The 21,739-nt window shown below is 47.1% G+C and overlaps 1 protein-coding gene across 1 annotated transcript; it reads right to left on the bottom strand.

The window, feature by feature from the left end:
- Positions 1-619: 619 nt before the first annotated feature.
- On the bottom strand, positions 620-2,461 carry LOC136517428 (large ribosomal subunit protein eL36x-like). The gene is made up of 4 exons (XM_066510987.1): positions 2,421-2,461; positions 2,161-2,278; positions 1,357-1,556; positions 620-831 (listed from the first exon to the last, which is right to left on the bottom strand). Exons 2-4 carry the CDS (start codon positions 2,260-2,262, stop codon positions 798-800), a joined length of 336 nt encoding a protein of 111 aa, XP_066367084.1. The 5' UTR covers positions 2,263-2,278; positions 2,421-2,461; the 3' UTR covers positions 620-797.
- Between the last annotated feature and the right edge of the window lie 19,278 nt (positions 2,462-21,739).

The raw sequence follows: 21,739 nt of genomic DNA, 5'->3' as shown, positions 1-21,739 counted from the left end.
CAGCCATATGAACAAAACCCAATTGTGCAGGTGCAGCACTGGTAAACATGGAGCTCGTTCTCAAGATTGGCATCCATTTCCACAGAAAAGAACAGCTCATCATCGGTTGGGGAATAAGCAGTAAAGCTGTAATACTGCAGGCTAATCCATATTCAAAGACGGTGCACTTCTCGGTGATCTCTCCACGCTGGAACTCTAGATCTCTTGTTGATGCGCAGAGCCAGTTGGACACTCTTCTCTGCCGCTCTGTAAACCGCCAGCTGTGTGCCCTTTGGACACTCTTCTCTGCCGCTCTGTAAACCGCCAGTTGTGTGACCTCTTGGCCTGTGCTTGAGGAAGAATTACTCTTTCCCTGACAATCAGTTGTCATCGCAACCTGCACCATTGATTGGCAATGAAGCAGCCAGCCACTATCGCACCACTGCCGGGAGAGGAATCGGAGCCCAGGTGGGATTGGGAGACTGATTTGCCTAGCAGGCATATTATTCTGATAATAGCTTTGCTGGTATTTATATAATAAGATTCTCAGGCTGATTAGCACACAATACGCGATAGTGGAAGAAAGTAACCATGAGAAAAAGTGAAAAACCAAAGGAAAAGATTAAAAAACAGCAAAAGATTAACAAAGCATGGATGCATTGTAAGTTGGAGCAAAATCCCAAGAGGTGGTCCGATACATGACTAACAACACAATATTTCGCTGACAGATACTTTGACATGTCTATTAGGTACTACAGGTAGGAAAAAACAGACACTGGAACAGAATCTGGCCGCCAGCTTCATGAACTTGAAATGTTCTATTTCTTCTTGTCAGTGTGCGTACCAGCCGATCTGCAGATACCAACAGAAAATTCAGTTAATACTGATAGTTATGCAGCATAAAGGAGGATCTCTTCTATTAAGCCAACATGAAGATGCTAATACGAACAATGCTATGAAACAATTCAAACATATTATTAAGTGCCAACATAGAATCCATTTCTATAAGATACAATGGTCCAATGATAGTGTCCACTAAATAGACAAAAATATACAACTGACCAGATAGTAGAAAAACAAGACATGTATATATAAGCAGATCAGACAAGATTAGGATACTATAACACAATGCGCACAATCAATAAGCACTAGTCATCTATACACAAACTCATTACCAGGTAATGCAAATGGCAGGATCAATATGCAGAACTTAAATTGATGTGCATTAATGAAATAACAATCGTTGAAGAGTAAATCAAAATTATGCAACAAATTAGCAGAAGCAACTGACACATGCAAAAGCATCTGCAGGAAAAAAAAGACAGGCCACCAAGCAGTATTCTAGTTTTATCACAACAAAGTTTCACATTTACACACCTCATCTTCCTGAGGACACCCGCCATCTCCTCTCTCTTCTTCTTTGCCCTCTTGTGAGTTCCAAGCTTTCTCTTGGCGACCTTCAGAGCACGCTTGTCCTTGCCAACCTTCAGAAGCTCAGTGATACGCTTCTCATACGGAGCAAACCCAGCAACCTCTCTGATCAGGCCCCTGACCATGGACACCCTCTTCGTTGCTTTCTGCATACCACATGAACTTAGAACAGAGGACACAGTAAATCTATCACATAGGAACACACACTACTTGTACTAGCCATTTACAAGTGCAGACACTAAATCATAGGCTTTTACAAGTTAAATAAATGAAAGCGAATATCTCAGTATTTGGTAGGGCACATGGCAACAAATTCAATATATGAGAAACAACAGGCAAACTTCACATTCACAAAAAAACTTTAGAAACAAATTTCTACTAAAACATGTAGATAAACATGTCTTACACTATCGTCAGCAATCAAACCTTCCATCTGCATAAAGTAAAGTGGAGCTCCTCAACTAGTATTGCAGATCCATCAAACTGTGTTTTGTCGAATTGGAAAAATGAACAAGGACAAGATTAAAAACACAACTAATCCTCAGATTCTTGCATACGAGTAGCAAGCATGATCCTAGTCACACACACACATCCTAGACAACCCTATAAAGCGAAAGTTACAGAGCACAAACCATCAACTAGTAAGACCTTCTCTGCATCCTAAACCCACAACATCCACACCTAATCACAACAACACTACCACCCGCGAGATCAACATGATGACCCTAAAAAAGTTGAAAGTTCGCTTACCCCCTTGCGGTGGGACGGGCGTGGAGGCAGCTCGCGCTTGGTGACGACATGGCCCTTGTTGATGCCCACGAAGAGGCCCGACTTCGGCTGCGGCGGCGCCATGAGGACCAACCCTTTCCTGTGCGCGCACACAAACAAGCGGAGATGAGCGCGTACGCAAGGAGAGAGAGGCTAGGTTTCAGAACGGCGGCGGCGGCGGCGGCGGGGAAAGGGGGAGCCTTTTTTTTTTTTTTATTGCGGGAGGGGGAGGCTTCCCTTACCTGTAGAAGTGAACCGGCTGCTACCGAGGGGAAACCCTAGCGGAGTGGAGCCTTTATATAGGCGACGCGGAGGTGGCTTCGCGGCCGGAGGATACTGGGCTGGGCTGAGATTGTTTCATTCTCCTTTCCGGGCCTTTTCTGTTATCTGGCCCAGGTTTTCTTAAGAGGATTGTGATTAGTAAGTAAGTTGGGCTCTTGTGGGTCGTTATGGGTTCGTTCGTTAGAATTTTTGGAGTTTGCAGTATGGGGCTGACCGGCTGAGCTGGGCTATCTCGGCAGTTGTAAACTTTGTTGCGCTACTTCAGCACTCACAATTTTGAGCGTAAGCATCGTCGTAGGCCAAATTTTATGTGAAAATATTGTAAGAAAAAAAAATACTGTTTGTTCGCTAAAAATTCTGTTTGATTAGTCGTCATTCTGCAGTTTAACGTCTGCCTGGTTCACAGTAACTTCACAGGTTTCGTAAGCCACCTTTACAACTGACATGTGAACACCCGGGCCTTGCCTTCTCGATGATGAGCAGGGCAGCTTATTTGGATTGCGGTGGGCAGCAGGCGCCGGCAGGGGTGGCCACCGATATATATTCATATTCATATTTACCCCTATATTTACCATGAAATTCTTGGCCAGAAACCGCGTCCATGTCACCCGAATTTCTTCCCGCCATTTGATCCCGCATGGGATGGTCCAGATCCCTTCAATAGGATTTTACCGGAAGCGGCTCCTTCTGATTCTCTTTACCTTTATCGACTTCTCCACACCTTCTTTCTACCTTCCCTGGCTTCTGCTCCGGATCCGGTCAGCCAAATATATCAGCCAGATTCTGGTTCAGCTTCCACACACTTCTCCTCTCTCTCTCTCCTCTTCCCTCTCTCTCCCTCTCTCTCTCGACGCAAAAAAAAAGCACGCGGGCGGCGCCCTCAGCACGCGACGTAGCGCCGCGTGTGCCCCTGTCGGTGGCCGTCCCCAGACACGGATCCACGTGGCTGGGCCCCACCGGTGGCCGCCGCCGCGACTTACCCGGCGCTGCCTCCTCCAGACATTCCGCGTGCGATACACGAAATCCTACCTCCTCCTCCTCATCCTCTTCTTCCTCCTCCTCCTCCTCCTCGGGTCGCGTCCTGCCGGTCGAAACCATGCCGCCTCCTCACCGTGCGAGGTGCTCACGGGACGCGACGACGCGCGTGGGCTGCGGCGCGCCACCGTGTCCATGCCTCGGCAGGTGGCCGCCGCCGGCAACTCCTCCGCGCGAGCAGGACATGCCAGTGGCCGCCGGCATCACTGCCCCACGGCGCTGCCTTCTCTCGCCATCCCGTGCCTGCTGCTGTGCTCCATGAAACCCTAGCACTCAGGCCGGGCAGGGTGGCGGCGCCAGCGGGTCCATGCCAGTCGCCTCCCTGTGAAGCATCACGTCGGTGGTCACCGCCGACGACTGTAACACCCTCGGTGTTACGCCCTAAACAATTTACCAAATCATGTCATGAGCATCATGTTTATGTGATAATATATGTGATGGAATGTGTAGATAACATTTTTGTAACTTAAGATGATCAATAAAAATATTAAATGCGAAGCTATTACACAACTCATGTATATAAAGTAGGGTTTAAAACTATTTTTTATTGAATAAAAATACTATAGAACATATATTTGGCACTTAAATAAAGTTTGGAGTATGAACTTTGTAGATGACAATAAAATACTTATGGTGGAAAAATAATATTGCCAGCTAACATTTCTAATAGCCTAAAAATGAAACTTGAAATCAAATTTAAGTATATATATACAACAAGACAATGCCATGTTTGGCAATTTATTTTGTGAAATCGAGTTAAGAGATGGTGTCGTGTTTTAGCTCGGGTTGGTAGCCTGATATGCTCTCTTGAGTATGGTGAAGATGGTTTAGGCTCAAGAACAACCATTTAGTTGTTATAGGTGCTTTAAATTTCGTGCGCGACACGTTCTTGGGTTGGTTGGCCGGGTGGAAGGTCAAGCTCCAATTTGGAGTTTTCCCCATCGTCGTTCTATTAAGGCCGTGCTCGGCCATGGTCGAGGGTAGCCCTCCTACCGCCCATTCCGAATCAATTCACCTGCACCACTAGCATCGCCTTGACTCCGTCTTCACCTTGTGCGCCTTAGCCAAACCGCTACCACCTCCCCGTCATCATTGACGCGACCGTGCCACCACGGTGCGCTGCCGCACGGCTCGGCCACACGTGGCTAGCCCTTCTCCATCACCCTCTTCTCCAACCGTTACCTCGGCTAGGTCCACGGTAGTCTACTGATGCTCACTCGCTAGCCGGTTAGGTCCTTAGGTGCCCTAGTTCACCGGAGCAGTCGCGCCACCGTCGTGGATTGTGACCGAACCACCCAATTTATATAAGATTAAGTACGGCTGTCTCCGTTTAATACGTTAACGTGTGCATACTTTCACTTATATAAACCTAGTAGTCCATCGAGTGTCACGAAGGACCTCGGTAAATCAACATCACAACCAAGATCGCATGATTAAACAAATACACATCATATACACAGAGTTGCAGCAAAAATAATATTACAAATGGGTTCACAAATAATAGTACAAGTTTGGGTTTCAAAACCGGTTAAAGGAAACAACATAGCTTTCAAATGATTACATTAATATAAGTTCCAAATACATTGCTAGCACAAGTGACATTCTGTGACAAAAGCATATAGATAAGAAATAAATATAGTCACCGAGCCCACCGGTGGTTAGCCACCATCTTCAGTTGGTCGAGAACTTCACCTGCAACATGGTGGGATAAACTCTAAGTATTTGAATATACTCAGCTAGACTTACCCATCATAAACTAAAAATAAAGTGACACCAAGTGATGTTGATAAGGCTCGATCTTCCAATAGGTATGATAGCGTCGATTAGTGGAGACTCGACGTTCATGATCTAGGCTTTGAACTAAGACTGATTCGGACCCTCATAACCATTACACCACTGCTTCATTGGTTATCAACCACGCGAACACGATTGACCTCGCCGAGAAGGCTTTCCTACAAGCGAATCGAGAACACATGCAAGAACAAAATTAACGTAATCTAAAATTGCAAATAAATATGAGGCTTATGATAACAAAAAGGAGTTCAAGTCTTTATTCAAAAGGACTAATCACCATAGGTGAACAAGATCAAGAACAGGGGTCCTGGTTCACAGCAAGCGGCCTTGGCAGCGCAGTTGCAGCAAAACGACGTCTGTTTCACGAGGAAATTAAGAACTAAATAAAACCCTAAACCCTAACAAGAGTGATGGTGGTATAATATAGAGTCTTGGGCATCACCCCCCTAGATGCGCCCCTAATGGGCCCAAACACGATACACGATCCAACGGACCAAAAGACGGTGTCACAACACCCTGATAGATTCTAGACGCTGACTTGTTTCAATGATTCATATTGCTTACGAAGGGCTTTTGATGTGAGACCACTTGCATTGGCTTCCTTATCTAATTAGCTTTCCATCCATATATGGATCGTCGAAAACGGAGCCCGGATATGCCAGTGTGACCAGTTTTATGACAGACTGGTCCTAGAACCCGAGATGGGCTCCAACTTCAGTTGGACAAGGCCTCCACCATGAGAAAGATGAATTGGATTCCCTTGCTAGACCTCCTCCTCTCCTTGGCTTGTATGTGATGGAGTGATGTCCTCGTCATCCACCCTTTCTTGAATTGAAGTCATCCTCGACTGAAGTAGATCGTCTCCTCCATTGGATGACTGCAACAATGGTTTCGAAAGAAGACGTTCATCTTGGCGCCCAATCCTTCACAAAGGCTGCTACCATGGTGGCCTTCCTACTGGGAATTCATCCTCCTTCTCCTGCAAAAGGTTAGTACCAACAAGAGGCATAGCACTAGAAGCAGGACCAAGTGGACATATAGGCGATGTACAAGGTAAAGCATAATATGGTTCATCATGATCAGCAAGAACAGATTTAAGAGCAAATAAAACTTCTTTCATGTTACTTGATGGTTCATTTGTTGGTTTACTAGAGTCTTTATCATGGCCTTTCTTTTTCTTTTTAGCAAGTTCCTTTTCATATTGCATAATTTCAGCAGGAGTTAAAGGAAGTAAAGCAATGGTCCTTTATTTAAACATAAAAGTATATCTATTTTGCCTACCATGATGTACAACATTATTATCATATTGCCAAGGGCGGCCTAACAAAAGTGAACAAGCTTGCATAGGCACGACATCAAAATCAGCATAATCATGGTATGATCCGATAGAAAAATACACATAAGCAGATTGTGTTACCTTTGCCTTACCACTATTGTTAAACCACTGAACATGGTATGAATGTGGAAGAGCACATGTAGATAAACCAAGAGTCTTGTTAAGCTTAGAACTTACCAAGTTATTGCTGCTCCCTCTATCAATTATAGCATGAACACGGAAATTATTGACAATGAGGAACATCTAAAACAAATTATGGCGTTGTAGCTTGTCTACTGGCTCAACTTGTGTACTCAAAACATGCTGAACAAGGATTGATTTATAGTTTACAGTGCATGCCACACTATCAATTACCTCATCGGGATCTTTAGCACTATCGGCAAATTTATCTGAATAAAGATCTGTTGCAAGTGTAAATTCATTCTCTTCATCACTAGCAGTAGCATACCCACCATCATCAGTAGCAATATATGCGTGTTTGCTGGGCATTCTTTAGCAATATGTAACATGCCCTTGCAGCGGTGGCAAACAACTTTAGAAGAGCTGCTAGAGGAAGGTGTAGCAGATCCACTAGAAGAAGGTGTAATAGGAGAACTCTTCTTTACAGGCGCTTGTGGTGTCTGCACATTAGAAATTTTACTCACCTCGGTTGGACGTGAAGAAGTGGATGGAGTTGTGGAACGCATAGGTTGTCGTCCCTGTACTCCCCTTTCAGCTTTCAGAGCATAATGATATAATTGGGGAAATCTAGTCCATTCTTTATAGTCAAGAACATCATGTATTTCACGACGCAAACCTCCCAAAAATCTAGAACACTTATCCATTTCATTATCTTGTATGTTACTACATTCTAGACCAATTAAAAACTCATGATAATATTCCTCAACACTTTTACTTCCTTGATTTAAACGCTGCAGTTTTAATCATAGATCACTCTGATAATATGGAGGAACAAATCTCGATTTCATTCGTCGTTTAAGTACAATCCAAGTTTGAGGTATTTGAACATTAGCATTAGCATTAGCATTAACATTATTGCAAATATCATTCCACCAGAAAAGAGCAAAACTAGTAAACTCACTAGTAGCAAGTCTAACTCTATATTCTTTAGGTACTTGATGGGAGCTAAATTTTTTATCTATATCCATCTCCCAATCTAAATATGCTTCAGGATCAGCAGAACCAGAAAAAGGAGATATCTTAGACTTGGTTTTAGAGAAAGGGTCATTATTACCTTGGTAATTACCTCCCATATCGCGTCGGTTAAAGTTCAACCGATTACGGTTACGTGCATTCTCAGCACGTCGAGCTTCGCTTTAGCCTTCGCATCACCATCCTCCTCCTTAGCATCCTCGCCTTTGAGATCATCAGCATCAGCATCTTCAGGACGTGGCTCAAGATGTTGTTGTTCAACATCTTCAATCCTCTTGGCCAAGTTGGTGATTTGTTAAAGGATCTCATTAAGCTTGTCATCAAGAACGGCACAAAGCTCATTCTTGGAAACACAATCATTGAAATATGTAGGTGTATCCTCGTTTCCTTTGCCGCTGCCTTTGGCTTTTCCTAACGTGGTTAGTAGAAAGGAGAAGACAACACAAATAATACTATCCCTACCAACTACTTAGGTTGTTGTCGACAGAATATCGTCGGCAGTCCACCGAGGGGTATCCCGCGATGGTAGATTGATCGGCAGAGGAGCGTGTAATCAAGAATAAGAAGGCAATAGAGACACATGAGTTATATAAGTTCAGGCCATTAGTATGACGTAATACCTTACTCCTATGGTCTGTTGGTTTGTATTAGCTATCGTATGATTTTCCGTGATTTCGTAGGGGGTCCCTGCCCGCCTTATATAGTCCAGGGCAAGGTTACAAGTCGGTTAGATCTGAGAGATAACCGGAAAGTAATAACAGATTACAAGAAATACGGGATCATACATATCCTATCAGATCATGTAGCATCTTCCAGATATCCTCCCTATGCCTTGCGGGAGGCGCCGAGCAGAATCGTGCCCCGCAAGGCTCCTTCTCGTGGGCTAGACCGCCCCTAGAGGCGTAGCCCATGTGGCCTACCATGGGTATCCGGGGTCATACCCCCCACAGCTAGTCCCCGAGCGCCTTGTACCCGTTGAGCAATGCCGTCTTGAACTTTTCCGAGCAGGTGCGAACAAAAACCGAGCTGTCCAAATCATGGTCTGACCACCATAATGAATCGCTGATCAGTTGTGAGCAGCTGTCGAGCAGCGTGCACCATCGCCGACCAGTGTGTTCCGAGCACGGCTTGACATAAGGGTGTAAGGAGCTCAATTTTAGAATTGAAAATTCCTACGCGGTAAAATGAAGTGTGCCCACTTAGAGTTCAAACACGAGGTTAAAGATACCTTGGTTTAACTTTTAGAGGCTCGAAGTCTTTCGGAAGAAACAAACACATTCACCGCAAGGTGAAGTGTGCCCACTTAGTCCTCGAGCCTGACAGTAGGTGACGTAGTCACATGGTGCCAGGCTCAAAAAATATTGAACCAGCCGAGCAGGTAACCAGTCCCCGAGCGTAGCCTCGAGACGAAAAACAAACACATTCACCACAAGGTGAAGTGTGCCCACTTAGTCCCCGAGCCTGATAGTAGGTGACGTAGTCACGTGGTGCCAGGCTCAGAAAAAAAGTAATCCACCCGAGCAAGTAGCCAGTGCCCGTGTGTCGGGCGTAGAATTCAGATAAATCAAACCGTGGAGAAAAATTGGAGTAATGGCTGTGCAGCATTGGGTACTGAGCCTCATTAAATTGCAGAGAAATCGGTGAATATTTGGCAACGATAAATGAGCGACATGGGCTACTGTTACGTGATAGCCCAATTTGCGGCCCATTAAACCACGTTGGTGGAGTCAAAGTAGTGCTAATAGCGGGAACGGTTTCCCAAAAACCCTCAGACGCAATGAAAACTAGAGAAAGTGCTTTATAACCGTGCCACCACATACATTGCCTCCTACCTCACTCAATCTGCCTTTCTTCCTTCGTCCACAAACCCTATGCTCCACATTCCGCACCATCACGAGCACTCGCCTCCAACCCAGTTCCAATCCGGAGAGAATGGCGCCGAAAAAAGGAGCCGCAAAGCCGAGGAAGGTGGCCACTGGAGCCAGCCGCGACGAGGAGTGGGTGCCGTCAAAGACGATGGCGGCGGATCTCAATAGGATGGTGGCGGCGGGCGTTCTCCTAGACCACCTCACTGCTGGATGGCGGCCAGCTAGTGGTGAGCCCTTCCCAACACCACATACTGATGAGGCTGTAGTATTTGAAGATTATTTCTAGCGAGGATTAGGGTTTCCTGTCCACCCCTTTTTGAGGGATCTTTTGGAGTTTTAGGCGATTAGCCTCTATAATTTGCACCCCAACACCATTCTGCACGTGTCTATCTTTATCCATTTCTATGAGGCGTTTCTCGGTGTTCTTCCGCACTTCAACCTCTTCAGGCACCTGTTATATCTGAAGAAGAAGGGGCAGCGGTTCCAAGGTGGTCAGCGGCATGTACCTATAACTCAGGGATGGAATGGCCAGCGAATATATCAGCATACCGCTAAATACCTCCCTTAAAGGTTGGAACGCCAGATGGTTCTATATCAAACAAAGTCACCCAATGATTCGATGCGATGTCCACCACATCTCGGTTAATCATAGTAACTGGTCGGAGAGACCCAATAATGCTGACATGGAGCAGGTAATGGAACTTCTGGACTTGATTAAGGGCATGGAGCTTAGGGGTGAACTGGTGGCAGCTAGCTTCATAGTGCGGCGCGTCCAACCCTGCAAAGAGAGGGCCCACCCGGCATTCGACTATAAAGGTGACAACGATGGTACCTAAGAAAACACAGTCCGTCTAATGAAGAAAGAAGTAATAGACCGTGCCATGGACCTATTTACTTCTAATGTCTCATTTAGTTGGCCAAAAGGAATGAAGGCTTTCAACTGTACCAATCCACCTCCTCAGGTAACCCTTTCACCTTGCATTGTTTAGGCATCAATTTCCAAGCAAAGGACTGACTTACTTATGTAAAGATCCATTAGTAGGATAGGGCAATATACTTTTCAAACATGCTGAGAGCCGATTGGCCGAAAGGAGTGGACATTCGGTGGCCGTTACAGTCCAAAGAGAAGGAGCAGAGCACCTTGTCGGATAGTCCATCCCCAGCATTGGAGAAGATCCATGGGAAAAGACCGGCAGTAGATGAGCTGGTCCAAAAAAGGAGAAAAACCACAAGCTTTACTGCACCAAAATCGAGCGGCATCTCGCTTGGAGAAGACCGAACCGCTCGACCGTGAAGAAACGCTGTGATGGAGTGGTCGGACGATGACGAGGACCAGGCAGCGCATCCATCGAGCACGAAAGAGCCATCGACGGATGCTGAAGCTCCCAAGCAGCAAGTGAGGAGAAGCTATGTGCAGGCAACGACGGAAGTCCTAGCGGCGCAGACGACCAAAGTCCCCGAGCAGCAAGAGGGGATAACCACAGAGCAGCACATAGAGGCGGCCCTAGGGCACCAAGCAGAGTGGCACTCTATTGTAGAGGAGCAGGAGTCCTCCCATCAGGCGGACCAAGCAGCAGCACCTGGGGGATCAAGCAGGCATCGCCGATTCAAGAAATTTAATCGGAAGACCAAACCGTAAGTATATTTGCCTTGGAGTAATAATATTGTTCTTTGAATTTTCTTGATTACTAAAAAGCCGATATTACGCAGGGCAACGTCGAGGCCCATACCCTCAGTAGAAAAAATGCCAACTGCCCCTATCCGGGAGTCCCCGAGTGCTTGGCCAATAGAGGATGAGCCAGCTGTCGCTGCCAGCAGTCCTGGCAACGGTGAATCATTGGCGCACACGACAGGCGCATCGGTGACCGCGATCGAGGCTACGACTAAAAAGGTTGGTACTTTGGAAGTGGAAACTGCAGCTGTTGTTGATGCACCGAAGGCTGAGGATGCAACTCCGTCGACGGTCGAGGAGCAACCTTCACCACCCACAGCGATGCTAGGAGTGGTCGGAGCAGCTGTCCGACCATGGAGTCCCCCCAGTGGTGCCTCAATCGATGGCGGAGGAGGACGAGGTTGTGGAGATCGAGCGTGCCGCACCCAAGCCCCAGTCCGTCCGGATTCTCCAAAAACGCGAGGAAGAGGTGGTAGTTGTCGAGGAAGAAGACACCACCAGGGAAATAAAGAGGTTAAAATCCACCGTTGCTGGTGTTATGACTCAAATTGAGGTGAGTACCACACCTGAAACACTGATATATGTTGTTGGAAACCATGGCTTATCTCTAGCATTGTTCATCCATAGGGGATAGCTCGAACAGCCGAGCAGCGGCATCAACTGATGAAGAGGATGGAGCCCCTCGCCGAGGAAAACAAGAAACTCCGGGAGGCATTAAATCTTTCGAAGAAGAATATTAGGAGGGCCCAGCGCGAGCGGGACCTTGCAGAGTCTAACTCACTGGACCTTGAACATCAGAAGGGGGTTCTATCTGAACAATTAACGGCTGCATCCGAGGAGCTACAGAAGAAGTCCGAGCAACTGGCGATTGTATCCGAGGAGCTAAAAAATATGTCCGAGCAATTGGGCAAGAAAACTGGAGAACTCAAAAATAAATCCGAGCAACTCGATCAGAAGTGCCAGCAGTTCAAGGATGTATCCAAGCAGAAATCTGGTATGCCTTACTATATAATGTACTTTGCAATAATTTGCCAATCCGCTGTTATGATAACTGTTGTGCTTGAAGAACAAGACGCACAACTCAGCCAGCTTCGCCAGACCGTTGAGCAAATTCGATAAGAGAAAGCAAAAGAGTCGAAGAGAGTAGCCAAACTGGCTGAAGAACTGAGAGGTAGATACCCCCTGATCGGAAGTAATGTTGTAGTACTTTTCTGGTGTGATGAACCATTCTAATTTTTGTAGATTACCACCATAAAACCAAGGCACAGTTCGATGTGCTGGTACAGGAAGCCAAAGTCTAGAAAGACAACTTCAACACTATATCCATTGCAATAGCACCAGTACTCGACTGCATCGACATTGAACCGGCACCCCGTCCTGACAGCAGGCAGCAAGGGCCAGACACCATCATTCAGAGATGCAAGGCAGCGTGGGAGAATTTCAAAAATTTCAACCGTGACGCCGTTTTGACCGCCACTACTCATGCCCTTGCAGTGGTTCGGTCCCCACTATCTGTCTATCGACATCCAGTCGATAGGTGGTGGGTTCGCAGACGGGCTGAGCGACGCGCAAACCCAGCAACTAGAGGATGATGTTGAAGATGCAGCAAAAATGCTTGTCGGCGATATAGACCTGTTTGGCAAAACAGAAGCTGGTGGCGAATCTTAACGAACTGCTCGGATACTATCGCCTGTACTACTTACTTTATTTAGCGATGAAGAGTCGTTTATATTAATAACCCGATGCCGTTATGCATAATATAAGCAGTGTTCGATCAGTTAGTTTGCACTAAACCTGATGCTTTAGCTAGCCCATAATTCGCAGAGCACGTAGCCCGTGTGCATGTTGGGAAAACAAGCGTTACCATAGGACCGTAGCCTACTGCCCGATACGCAGAGCACGAAGCCTATAGCACGTGTGGTGGGATGTTAGAGCTTTGGTTTCCTCCATAATTATCAAAGCAAAACTCATGCCGCCCAGCGGCCGATTTGAGTAACTTGTCGAGAAAAATAGTTAAAGTGGCGTCCGAGCAGCTAGTCTATGCCTAAAATCTAGCCATTGATTAGCCCATAGTCCATAACGTCGAGCGCAGAGACCCTAACACATGTAGGATTAACAAGCATGACCAAGGAACCGCAGTCGACCAACCAAAACGCAGAGCGCGGTGCCCCTTAGCGCGTGTAGGAAGTAATCGGAGACTGGGTCTTCCCCATAGAAAACATAAAAGAAAAAACATGTGTTGCTCGGTGAGCTATGTTACGAAATTTGGAGTGCAAAAATCGTCGTCGTTTTTAGGAGGAAAAACTTATGTGATTCGGAGAAAACATAATAGGCGATTTTTGGAGAAATCGTGTTCGTCAATTTTTGGAGCTATCGTGTTCGGCAATTTTTGGAGTTATCGTGTTCTGCGATTTTTGGAGTTAAAGTGTTCGGCGATTTGTGGAGTTATCATGTTCGATGATTTTTGGAGTTAACGTGTTCGGCGATTTTTGGAGTTGTCATGTTCGGCGATTTTTGGAGTTAACATGTTCGGTGATTTGGAGAAATCGTGTTTGGCGTTTTGGAGTTAACGTGTTCGACGATTTGGAGAAATCGTGTTTGGCGTTTTGGAGTTAACGTGTTCGGCGATTTGGAGAAATCGTGTTTGGCGTTTTGGAGTTAACATATTCGGTGATTTGGAGAAATCGTGCTCGACGATTTGGGCGTACTTGGTGAGCGTATTAGAGGTTGTCACAGAGTGGCGTATAGCCCGATAACGGTAAGTGAAGCTTATAATGGAGGAAAAATGGAGGAAAATTATGGAGACCAGAACTTTATTAATATGAAGGTAAAGAATACATATATGTGTTATTTCAGGGGTAGAAGCGTATAAGGTGCTCTATGTGCCAGGAGTTGGGAACATCGAGTCCATCTAAGTCACATAAGCGATAAGACCCTGGTCGAGTAACACCTTTTACGACATAAGGGCCCTCCTAGGGTGAAGACAGCTTGTGAAGCCCTTCGGTTTTTTGTTTCCGACGTAAGACGAGGTCGCCGATCGTGAACGAACGACCTTTGACATTACGGTTGTAATTCCTCCGCAGACCTTCGAGGTACTTGGCTGTGTGAACGCAAGTAATCAGACGTTCTTACTTAGCCCGATCAATGTCTTCTGTCTGAACAACTGTGGCTTGCTCTTCATCATAATTTTCTACTCTAGGTGCTCGGAATGCAATATCCGCTGGGAGTATGGCCTCTGAGCCGTAGACCATAAAATATGGAGATACGCCGGTACTGCGACTAGCTTGAGTGCGCAGTCCCCAGACCATAGCTGGTAGTTCTTTGAGCCATCTGCACGAATGCTTTTCTTCTTTCTGATAGAGCCTTTTTTTGAGGGCGTCGAGGATCATACCATTAGCCCGTTCGACCTGGCTATTAGCTCTAGGATGAGCAACGGAAACGTATTTAACAGAGATGCATCGGTCTTCGCAGAAGTCCCAAAAATGATGGTCGGTAAAAGTTTTCCTGAGGTCGGTGATGATGCTGTTCGGTAGACCGAATCTGTGTATGATGTCTTCAAAGAGCTCGACTGCTTTCTTAGCAGTAGCTGCGACGAGTGGTTTGTACTCAATCCACTTGGAGAACTTATCAATAGCGACATACACATACCAGAAACCTCCTGGCGCTGGTTTGAAAGGCTCGATCATATCCAGTCCCTAGCATGAGAATGGCCAGGAAGCTGGAATGGTCTGTAGTTCCTGTGCTGGTACATGTATTTGCTTGGCAAAAAATAACAACCCTCACATCGTCGAACGAGATCTTCCGCATCAGAGATGGCCATGGGCCAGTAAAAACCTGCTCGGAAAGCTTTGTCGACCAGTGTTCTTGAAGCCGCATGATTGCCATAGGAACTAGAGTGAATTTTGGAAAGTAGCTTCACACCATCGTCTTGGATGATGCACTTCTGCAGTATCCCTTCCTTGGCACTTTTCCTCATCAGGCTACCGTCTACCAACACGTAATGCTTACTTCGGCGAATTAGTCATTCGGTTTTGATTTTGTCGGCGGTACTTCGTCGTTGGAGAGGTATTTGATGAACTGTTCCCTCCAATCAGCGACCAGCAAAGGTACCGCGAGTACCAACTGCTCGGTAGGGGGTACTTCTACAACTTCCTTATCTTCTTTAATGGATGGTGTCAGGAGGTCTTGAACGAAAACCCTTGGCAGAACCACGGCACGAGAATATCCTATCTTTGATAGCTGGTTGACTGGTTAGTTTTGATCCCATACCACATGGTGGTACTCGATGCCGTAGAATTTCCCTTCAAGCTTCCTGATTTCGGCGCAGTATGCGTCCATTTTCTCACTAGAATAGGACCAATCTTTATTGAGCTGATTGATAACTAGCGCAGAATCCCCATATACCATGAGGCATTTGACGCCGAGCTCGACAGCTATACGGAGGCCATATAGACATGCTTCGTATTCCGTGGCGTTGTTGGAGGCCGGAAAATGTATGCGAAGAACATATCAGAGTTTATCCTTTGTCGGTGTGATGAATAGAATGCCCACACCAGCACCATTGATATTAAGTGCGCCGTCGAAGTACATCACCTAGTGCTCGGGGCAAGTGGCGGCAATGGGTTCTTGGATTTTGGTCCACTCAGCGATGAAATCAGCAAGCGCCTGTGACTTGATGGTCGGTCTGCTTCTGAAGTCAATGGAGTAAGTGTCGAGCTCAACAGCCCACTTGATGATACGGCCATTGGCCTCTTTATTGCGGAGAATATCCCCCAGAGGGAACTTGGTGACCATGGCGATCTTGTAGTATTCGAAGTAATGTCGGAGCTTGCGTGAGGTAATCAAAATTGCATATAACAGCTTTTGCACCTGAGGATAACGAGTTTTGGGCTCATTAAGCACCTCGCTGATGAAATAGACCAGACATTGTACCTTGTAGGCGTGTTTAGTTTCCTCGCGTTAGATGACAATAGCCGTACTGACAACTCGAGAAGTGGCGGCGATGTAAACCAGCAGAGTTTCATCTGGTCGTGGCGCTGTCATGATTGGAGGTTTTGTTAAAAACAACTTGAGCTGCTCAAAAGCTGTGTCTGCCTCCTCTGACCAAGAAAAAAGCTCGAAGGCCTTGAGGAGCTTGAAGAAAGGTAGCCCTTTTTCACCGAGGCATGAGATAAATCGGCTTAACGCAGCCATGCAGCCTATAAGCTTCTGTATATCCTTGACACACGTCGGCCGTCTCATGTTGGTGATGGCGGAGACCTTATCAGGGTTCAGTTCAATGCCCCGAGCACTGACGATGTACCCTAGCAGGATACCGGATGGAACTCCAAAGATGCACTTTGAAGGATTGAGCTTCCATCGGTATTTGCTCAAGTTTGAGAAAGTTTCTTCAAGGTCGGCGATAAGATTGTCGATGGTTTTAGTCTTAACGACCACGTCGTCGATGTAGGCCTCAACGTTGTGGCCGATCTTTTAGTCGAGGCACGTCTAGATAGCCCTTTGGTAGGTCACTTCAGCATTCTTTAGTCCGAAGGACATAGTGGTGTAGCAGTATGCACCGAAAGGCATGATGAAAGACGTTTTGACCTGGTCTTCCTTCTTGAGGGAGATCTGATGGTAGCTAGAGTAACAGTCAAGAAAGCAGAGCAATTCGTAGCTAGCAGTGGAGTCTACAACCTTGTCTATCCGAGGCAGGCCGAAGGGGTCTTTAGGGCAGTGTTTGATAAGATCAGTATAATCAACACACATTCTCCATTCTTTATTCTTTTTCTTAACAAGAATAGGATTAGCTAACCAATCTGGATAATACACTTCTTTTTATAAATCTAGCAGCTAAGAGCCATTTTATTTCTACCCTAGTAGCCTCCTTTTTGTCCGGCGCGAATCGGCGAAGTTTTTGTTTGATCAGTTTAGCGGTCGGCGAGACATTCAAGGAGTGCTCGATCTTCTCCCGTGGTACCCTCGGCATGTCTGCAGGTTTCCAAGCAAACACATCGGCGTTGGCACGTAGGAAGGAGACAAGCGCGCTTTCCTATTTGGGGTCAAGGTGAGCCCCAATTTTCACCATCTTGGAAGGGTCGTCGAGGCCGAGGCCAATCTCCTTGACTTCCTTGGACTTGGTGGAGGCACGAGGAGGTTCTGGGATCTCCATGTCGTCAGCAGACGACATCTTGGCTTCGGCGACCACGCTAGCCATCTAGATGGAGAGGTCGGTGGCTTCGGCGAGGGTGAGACTTTCTATCTCACAGGCGTAGGCGACGGAGAGGTTGGCCCGCAAAGATAGGACCCCTGCGGGCGAAGGCATCTTTAACACCAAATACGCATAGTACGGAATGGCCATGAACTTGGCCAGAGCCGATCGCCCTAGTATGGCATGATAGGCGGTGTCGAAGTTGGCGACATAGAAGTTGATATGCTCCACTTGGTAGTTGGTTGCCGTGCCGAACTGTACTGGTAGGGTAATTTCCCCAAGCGGTCTGGATGCCCTACCAGGTACCATGCCCCAGAAGGAGTCTGAAGGCGTGAGATCTGTTGGCCCGAGGCCGAGCTCCCTTAGGGCCCCGACGAAGAGTAGATTCAAAGCGCTCCCACCATCGACGAGGACTTTTCTGAAGAGCACCTTCTAGACAGTGGCATCAAGGACGAGGGGAAAATGCCTAGTGTAGGGTATGTCCGCCCACTGGTCGACCCTGCTGAAGGTGATGGAGACTTCAGACCATGGGCGATAGCTGGGGTTGGCGGTAGTTTCTTCTGAAACGACGGCGAGCACTCGTCGGGCAGCGAGCTTCCGTTCCCTTCTGCTCTCGTTGGAGGCGAAACCCTCGAAGATGGTGGTGACCACCTTGTCGTGGTCTCAGAAGGCATTATTATTATCGCCAGGAGGTCGGCGTCCTCCGTTCCCACCATTGTCATCGTTGTACTTTTTCTCCTAGAACTCCTTAGCCAAACCAAGGCAGTCCTTCATCTTGTGTTTGGTGTTCTTGTGCAGGGGGCACGGTCCATCAAGGATCTTCTTGTACTACTCATCATAGTTACACTTTGCGCATGGCTCATTGATGTTGGCAACAAAGTGATCTGGTCGGCGACAGCGATTCTGACTAGGTTTGAATCCATCTGGCCGATCTCGTCCACTGTCTCGATGGAAACTACGGTCATCATAGCAGTGACCATTGTGCTGTCGGTCGTCGTTACAGTCGTTGTGGCGGTGATCGTTGTGCTGTCGGTCGTCGTGGTGGCGAGGCGGGCAATTAGTGCCTGTATCTTCATTAAAACGCACCTCTGCTTCCTCGGCGTCGATGTATTGGTTGGCAGTTGTGATCATCTCGCTGATGCCGGTAGGTGGCTTGCTGTTGAACTTAGAACCAAGTTCTCGGTGATGAAGTCCTCGGACGAAGGTGGTGATGACTTCGGCTTCCATGATGTTGGGAATAGAATTCCTCATCTCGAAGAAGCGTCCAATGTAGCTGCGGAGTAGTTCGGATGGCTTTTGGGTGATGCGGTTGAGATCGTGCTTGGTGCCCGGCCGCCTGCATGTGGCCATGTAGTTGTCGGTGAAGACTCTCTTCAGATCTTCCCAAGATCCGATGGAGTCTGGGGCAAGGCTTGTGAACTAGCTCATGGCGGCTGGTATGAGCATGATGGGGAGATAATTTGCCATGACATTGGTGTCTCCTCCAGCAGCACGGACGGTGGTGGCGTAAGCCTGCAGCCACTGAGTTGGGTTCATCCTCCCTTCATAGGGCTCGACTCCAGTGATTTTGAAAACACAGGGCCACTGGAGCGTTCGGAGCATCCTGGTGAACGCTGGGGGCCCTTCCGGGCTATCGGGGCTGATATCGGCAGTATTGCCGACGACGATCAACTCCAGAGCTGAGTCCGGGTTACCGTACTCTTGCTCGTACTCCTGGCGACGTCGTACTTCATCTTCATGGCGCCTAAAACGTCGTTGATCGATACGCCGCCGTGCATCCCAAAGGTTACTAAGGTGCACTCAGGTGTCCTGTTCGATCTCTTGGTCGTGCTGGTGATGATGCTCGGCGTGGTGGCCTCCAACTCCCCCCTAGGGAGGTAGTGACTAGTTGGCGAAATAGCTTTGACTGGGGCGGCCATTAGATCTAGGATCGGCTGATCAGCAAATCACGCTTGTGGAGCATGAAGGTTTCTGAACTTCTCGGATCTCATTAACTTGATAGTGTGCCACTTTAAGCATAGCAGTGACCTTGGCGAGCTCGGGCATCTACGGGAGGTGTGCAAGTTCATTGGTGGCCACGGCCAGATTGGCGCTCGGAGTTTTGAAAACGTCATGGCCATCAACGTGGAGGAATTCTTCATTGAGGTTGCGATGGAGGGGCCTTCCTTGTGAATCAAACTGGTTATCACGAGCGGCCTCAGCCATCGCAATGGCACGTTCGTTATCACGGCATTGCATGTAGTTGGCGTTCCTGTTTTCATGGGTGGTGCGTTCCTCATCTATTTCGTCGTTCCAAGGGGGGCTGTCATTACTGACGTTGAAGATTACGCCTCCCCGGAAAGGCAGGAGAGGAGGTTGCTTGGTGAAGGTCTCGACAAGGGGCTCCATGGAGCCTTGAGACTCAGAGTCTGGATTTTCCTCAAGGATAGTTTGGAGGGATGTTCCGGGACCACGGCTGGCGTGTAGCTTGTTGATGGTTGGTGGAAGCTGGTCGGCGAGCTGGTCGACAAATTTGCCCCTTAGGGCGTCCTGATACATAGCGGTGGTGTTGGCAAGCCCGAAGGGTAGGGCAGCGAGCCCTGAGGTTTGCCGAGCACTAAACACCGACAGATTGGGATCAGAAGGTGGTCGGTGCTAAACAAGGGTGTCTAGAGCCGACTCAGTAATGAAGAGGCAATCGACGAGTTTCAGGCTGACTCGATCGATAGACTCGATCAGATCATCATTATTGATGTGCCTCCTCCGATAGCAAGGAAGCGAGCGGTGAGTGGCTGATGAAGTCGACCCTAGAAGTGGTTCTGAGATTGGATCTGCGGTCGTAGGTGTGAGGGTGGTCGACGCAGAATGGATCTGCACCGGCTCAAGAAGCTCTCCAACTCCATCAGCGTTGATGACCCACGTGATGGATCCAACCGTGAAGATCTGGCCGGGCTACGGGAGGAACGAAGAGCCTACGGAAAAAGCCATCTTGTTCGACAAGGAAATAGCACGCACACCCCTACCTGGCGCGCCAACTATCGATAGAATATCGTCGGTAGTCCACCGAGGGGTATCCCGCGATGGTAGATTGATCGGTAGAGGAGCGTGTAATCAAGAACAAGAAGGCAACAGAGACACATGAGTTATATAGGTTCAGGCCGTCAGTATGATGTAATACCTTATTCCTGTGGTCTGTTGGTTTGTATTAGCTATCGTATGATTTTCTGTGATTTCGTAGGGGGGTCCCTACCCGCCTTATATAGTCCGGGGGCAAGGTTACAAGTTGATTAGATCTGAGAGATAACCGGAAAGTAATAATAGATTACAAGAAACACGGGATCGTACATATCCTATCAGATCACGTAGCATCTTTCGGATATCCTCCCCATGCCTTGTGGGAGGCGCCGAGCAGAATCATGCCCCATAAGGCTCCTTCTCATGGGCTAGACCGCTCCTAGAGGCATAGCCCATGTGGCCTACCGTGGGTATCTGAGGTCATACCCCCCACAGTTGTGGACAAGGAAAAATAAGGCACACAACTCTCAAGCGTCTTACCATGGTCTTACAAGTGTTCTTACCAAAGCAACAGGTAGTGTAATCGGTCGGTGACTGTGATACCATTGTAGCTTGAGTGTAACAGTTACAAGGCGAACTTGTACTTGGTTAGAAGAAAGTGAAGCTTCGACAGGCACAATATAGTAGCAAGGAATAGCAATATTCATAACAGAATAGCAAAGCTGAATAAGTATCTCGAGTACTTGTCTTAGTTGCTGGTCTATTCATGTTCCAAGTACTAGATGTATCAAGTGATGTGAACAACAGAAATATAATTAGGAATAAGACGGAAATCAGCACACGCAAACATAACTCAAATGGTGCTTTCTATGTGCTCCTCTAGATATTGTTCCACTTTTGCCCCTCACTTTTTTCTCTATTTTTGGGTTGTCCTTGTTTTTTTGGGATTCTTTGACTTTTTTTATTTTTTGATATTTTTTCTTCACTTAGGAGCACAAAAGAAGTAACCACAGAAAATATGAGCTTAAACAAGTGAAAGGTGAGGCCTGTGGAAAATTCAGAAGACGTGCTCAAAATTGACAAAAAGCTTGTGACCACAAAAAGAGGATCTTATGACTAGTTTTTAGCCAAAATAAAATTTTCCAAACCCGACAAAGCAAGGGACAAGCATATCTGAATTTTTTTGATCGATTTTGATATATGGAACGTCGAAATCCGAGTTTGTATACAAAAACTAG

The sequence above is a fragment of the Miscanthus floridulus genome, chromosome 17, assembly GCF_019320115.1.
Source record: "Miscanthus floridulus cultivar M001 chromosome 17, ASM1932011v1, whole genome shotgun sequence".
NCBI lineage: Eukaryota > Viridiplantae > Streptophyta > Magnoliopsida > Poales > Poaceae > Miscanthus > Miscanthus floridulus.
This window is presented reverse-complemented; position numbering and strand designations above follow the sequence as displayed.